The following is a 4,464-nucleotide window of genomic DNA, read 5'->3' on the forward strand; positions in this document are numbered from 1 at the left end:
AGGACTATCATGCATTGATGGTTGGAATTCAAAATGCTACATGCACAAAATGAGATTTTTTGGCATTTTTTAAATAGAGATAAAAGTAAACTTAAAATGCGAACTTGTGTTTTTGTCCTAGAATATTTACAACACGGATTCAGAAATTCATGTTTACAAAGATTTGTTCAGAGGAGGTTCTTTATCAGATTTGTTAATTTGATTCATTCTCGAATCCCTGAAATTCTCTTACAGAATAAATGCTGTATGAACAATCTCTCAAATAATTAAAATTTTTCAACTACACATTTATATTTTTCCTTTTCTTTAATGACTTAATGCCATTTTCTAAGAAAGTCTTCAATCTAATAATCTTTGTCATCTCCATGCCAGCACAGCTGCCTCCTTCCTGGGGTTTCTGACACTCTCAGGATATGGGTTCTCACATTGGGTGTCTTGCACAGTAAAACACGGCCATGTCCTCAGATCTCAGGCTGCTCAGCTCCATGTAGGCTGTGCTCATGGACACGTCCCTGGTGATGGTGACTCTGCCCTGGAACTTCTGCGCATAGTTTGTGTTACCATTTCCAAGGTAGACCCATCCCATCACTCAAGTCCTTGTCCAGGGGCCTGTCGCACCCACTGCATAAAGTAGCTAGTGAAGGTGTATCCAGAAGCCTTGCAGGAGACCTTCACTGAGGCCCCAGGCTTCTCCACCTCAGCCCCAGACCGCACCAGCTGGACCTGGGAATGGGCACCTGTGGGGACAACACAGGAGTGGATGAGAGCCCCCCTGACTGCACTCAATCCCGTCCTCATCACTGGGACTTGGCAGCCTCTTACCTGTCGCTGCTGCCACCAGGAAGAGGATCCTCCAAGTCCAGTCCATGGTGAGGAGCTGCGCTGCCTGGGGCTTCTCTAGCTGAGGGATGTGGTTTCTGGGTGATGCTCTCAGGGCTGAGACATATCCATATTTACCTCAATGGATCTCAGGTTATTTGCATATTCATGAGACAGAGCATTTCATGGCTCAAGACCCTGATTCAGGATAAGGAAGGGAAGGTAAATGACACATAACCCTTACAAGAGTGGGATGCTGATGGTACAAGCCCTAATCCTGCTTGAGGAAATGCAGACTCTGCTCCATTTACAAACTTTCGATGTCCAGACGTCCTTTCACTGAAGACCAAGCACCCAGAGGACATGCTCCTCACTGTGAACCCGTATTTGATTAGTGTAGAGACCACCTGGATGATTTCTGGAACCATCACTTTCCATGACACTGAGAAGGTGCCATGACCTCATCCTAGTCCCATCAGGCACCAGCACAGCTCACTGGTGACTCTGAGAAAGTGACAGCTGATATCCCGCATGAGTGTCCAGCAGGTCCCCCTGAGATCATCTGCGTGCTCCTGAGACAGTGTCTCCAGCACCTGCCTGGCTTCCTGATCCTCCATGATCTTCAATAGAAACACTCTTGGTTTACAGATTTGCCATGTGATGCACAGTTAGAACTAATTTTCTCATCTCATGGACAGTAGGAATCAGAAGATGTAAGAGAAGTTTGGGGTTCCTGATGAACTCACTGCTCCCGAAATAATCGTAAAGGAATTTGTGTTTTGGATAAGTTTGGGTTTTATTTCCTACTCCATTTAATAGAATTTCATGAACTGTTTACATCCTTTCATTTCATATCCACAGATCCTCATCTTTCCATGTTGATTTCTGACTCACTAGGTCTATGCAACTGCCACACTCTCAGATCCGTCACTGCCCTGTCACTCACACAATGTAGGCAACATTACTTAACACTAAAGTCTGAATTGTTTATTCATAGAAATATAGAAACTCTCACAATTCTGTAACTTTTCAATTAGTAAAACCATTCCTATCTGTTATATCCTCAGTATTAAGATATTTACAGTCCTAGAAACCCACTTTGAAAAATAGTTCTTGTTGCCTTATGGTATATGAATGTTTCTGATGTAACAGGACATTTAAAGACATATCCACTACTTCTTGAACACTTAGTTGTTTTGTTGTTGTTGTTGTTGTTGTTGACAAAGGAAGACACAGGCGCTGAGAGGAAACCTTGTCCCCAGCCTCCTGTGTACTTGCTCCGGGGCTGGAACCTGGGCTGGGTGGCTCCTGAGTGTCCCCTCCAGCCCAGTCCTTGCTTTGCGAGGAAGTTCCCATGGGGCTCACAAAGCACTTTCCCTCAGCTTCCCTAGCCTAACATGAAATGGCTTTGTCCTGACTTAGAATACTCCTTCAGTGACAGGATACGCTGCCGACACCATCTCTTGAAACATCTCTTGATTAGCCTTACTAAACCTAATGAACTCTACAGGGAGACCCAAAGCAAAGATTCTATGACACAGGAGGGAGCCCTTTCTCTAAGCTCCAGATGTACTGAATCAGTGGAAAATGAATCCAAAACCTTACAGGAGATTTGGGTGTGCCTTGTTCCCTGCAGCTGAATGTTGCTTCTGAGATTTCCAGCAGGTGCAGATGCATTCAGATGAGAGCATGCTTCATATCCAATATTCCAATAACATCCGTTTTCCCTTCTTCCTAGTGCCTCGCCTGTAGAAAGTGCCTCCTACACTGACACTAGGCCCAGTATCTGACTTTCTTCTCCTAGAGATCTAAAGCAAACAGGATCCAAGTGAAGACTTGGGAAGTGCATGCAGTTATTTTCTTTGTCTCAGCTAAGAACCTTGCAAAGCCTTCATGATAAAAGACGCTGAGGTGAATGAGGGAGTTTCCAAGATCTTGTTTTTAAAAATCTTGAAGTCAGAGGCTTCATATTGCTCTACTGTCCTTGTCTAACTCTCTGTCATTTTTTTCTAAGTTTCTGTATGTTCTCCTCTGAGTCTGTGCATGGCCACACTCTCATCTTTAATCCAGAGCCATCATCCTGATTAGATTGGATTGTGCAGTGCAGGTCAGCACTGTCTGTTCTTACAGTGGAAACCTAGAGACGCGATCGGCTTCCTCTTCTGGGCTGTGACCTTGACCAGGCGTCTCCAGGGGAAAAGCTGAATTTTCTTCTTTACTCCTTTTTGTGGTTTCATTTTCCCTGGACTATTTGCTTACATCTCACCCTATTGGCTAACATTACTCATTCGTATAATCATGGAGGAATGGAGGAGGGATCTGGAATGGGCAGATTTGTCTTCCCCTCACAGAGCATAAGGATCTGAAAAAGTTCTTCCCTGTAGGATCTTTTGGAGAAGGCTCCTGGTGTGTGTTTCAGTAATTAAACTTCCCCAATTCTGACCCATAGGAGATGTGTTTGGATTGTATTTTTTAGATTCTGGAGATTTCTGGAGGAAAATTCCGGAAGGCTGAGGATTGTGTGGCCCTCTGGAACTGTCATTTCACCCTAGTCCACGTCTGTCTCGCAGGCCTCTCTAGTGCTTACCATGTAAGTGCCTTCAACAGCCTGTGGCTTCTGCAGCTTCGGTTCCAGTTAAGCACGTGTCTACTGCCATTCTGGACATGCCCATCTGTCCAGTTTTTGGAGTGGTCATTAAAAAAATGGAACTTCATTCATCTGATGGATTCTAAAAGGTATTGAAGATCAGATTGTGCAGATGCCTCTTGACATAAGAATGAGGTGATGACTGTTGTAATCTTTACATTTTGGAGAAAAGCCCAAAAGTACAACCAAAGGTCCTCTTCATGTGTTACTGGAGGCAGGATTCTAACCTGATTACATAGATGGAGCACCTGGTCTCACATAAATGAACAGGCAGGAAAACAGAGAAAGGACGTGGCACAACGTTTATGAAAAAGTCTCAGCAATTTTAATTTTCTTCTGAGGAAGCTGAAATTGTGCAAGTGAAGCAGTGTGACTGGACATGTCTCAGGTGATGTGTTCTGGAAAGTGTCTCCAATCCTGGGCTGGATCCAGTAGGTGCACTCAGGCACCCAAACCTGAAATAGTGACTCTTATTCCTTAAACACAAGACATTCCAATGAGAAAGCTGTTCTCAGGTGAGCTGCAGAGCAGGGAGCAGGAGACGGAGGTGTCCTTGGCTTCCCAGAATTGCTGAAGCTTGAAGACCAAGGCCACCTCTGAAGGGCAGAGATCCACCTATGAGTACATCACATCAACTCTGCCTTCAGGAATCTTTGAGTGTATGAGAGTATAAGAAACGTGATTTATTCCTTTCTGCTAATGCAGTGTGCATCGGAGAAAATAAATTGAAAATTTTATAAATATTTTTCCATATTGGGGAAAGAACATGTATAAATCATGGCAATACAAGTGCTCACTTTAGAGCCTGCAGAAGGAGCAAGTGCACATTGAGAGAAGGAAGCGCCCTGCCCCAGGAAGCAGGTGCCCTAACATCATCCCCTGAGAACTGCCCTGTAGATGCCACGTGTCAGTGGAACCTGGGCCCGTGCCTGGGATCTTGTGCGTAGTGTGGAGAGCAGAGCACAGCTCCATTCCCCCTCACTGTGTGACCAAGGATG

The 4,464-nt window shown here is 44.7% G+C and overlaps 1 gene segment (V, D, J or C); it reads right to left on the minus strand.

Moving 5' to 3' along the window:
- Positions 1-425: 425 nt before the first annotated feature.
- On the minus strand, positions 426-868 carry LOC112616931 (the record flags this gene model as incomplete). The annotated part of the segment is given in 2 exon segments: positions 426-737; positions 823-868. Coding segments are annotated over 2 exon segments (358 nt in total), but the record flags the coding sequence as incomplete, so codon positions are not given.
- Between the last annotated feature and the right edge of the window lie 3,596 nt (positions 869-4,464).

This window comes from Theropithecus gelada, unplaced genomic scaffold (genome assembly GCF_003255815.1).
Source record: "Theropithecus gelada isolate Dixy unplaced genomic scaffold, Tgel_1.0 HiC_scaffold_1428, whole genome shotgun sequence".
In the NCBI taxonomy this organism is placed as follows: Eukaryota; Metazoa; Chordata; class Mammalia; order Primates; family Cercopithecidae; genus Theropithecus; species Theropithecus gelada.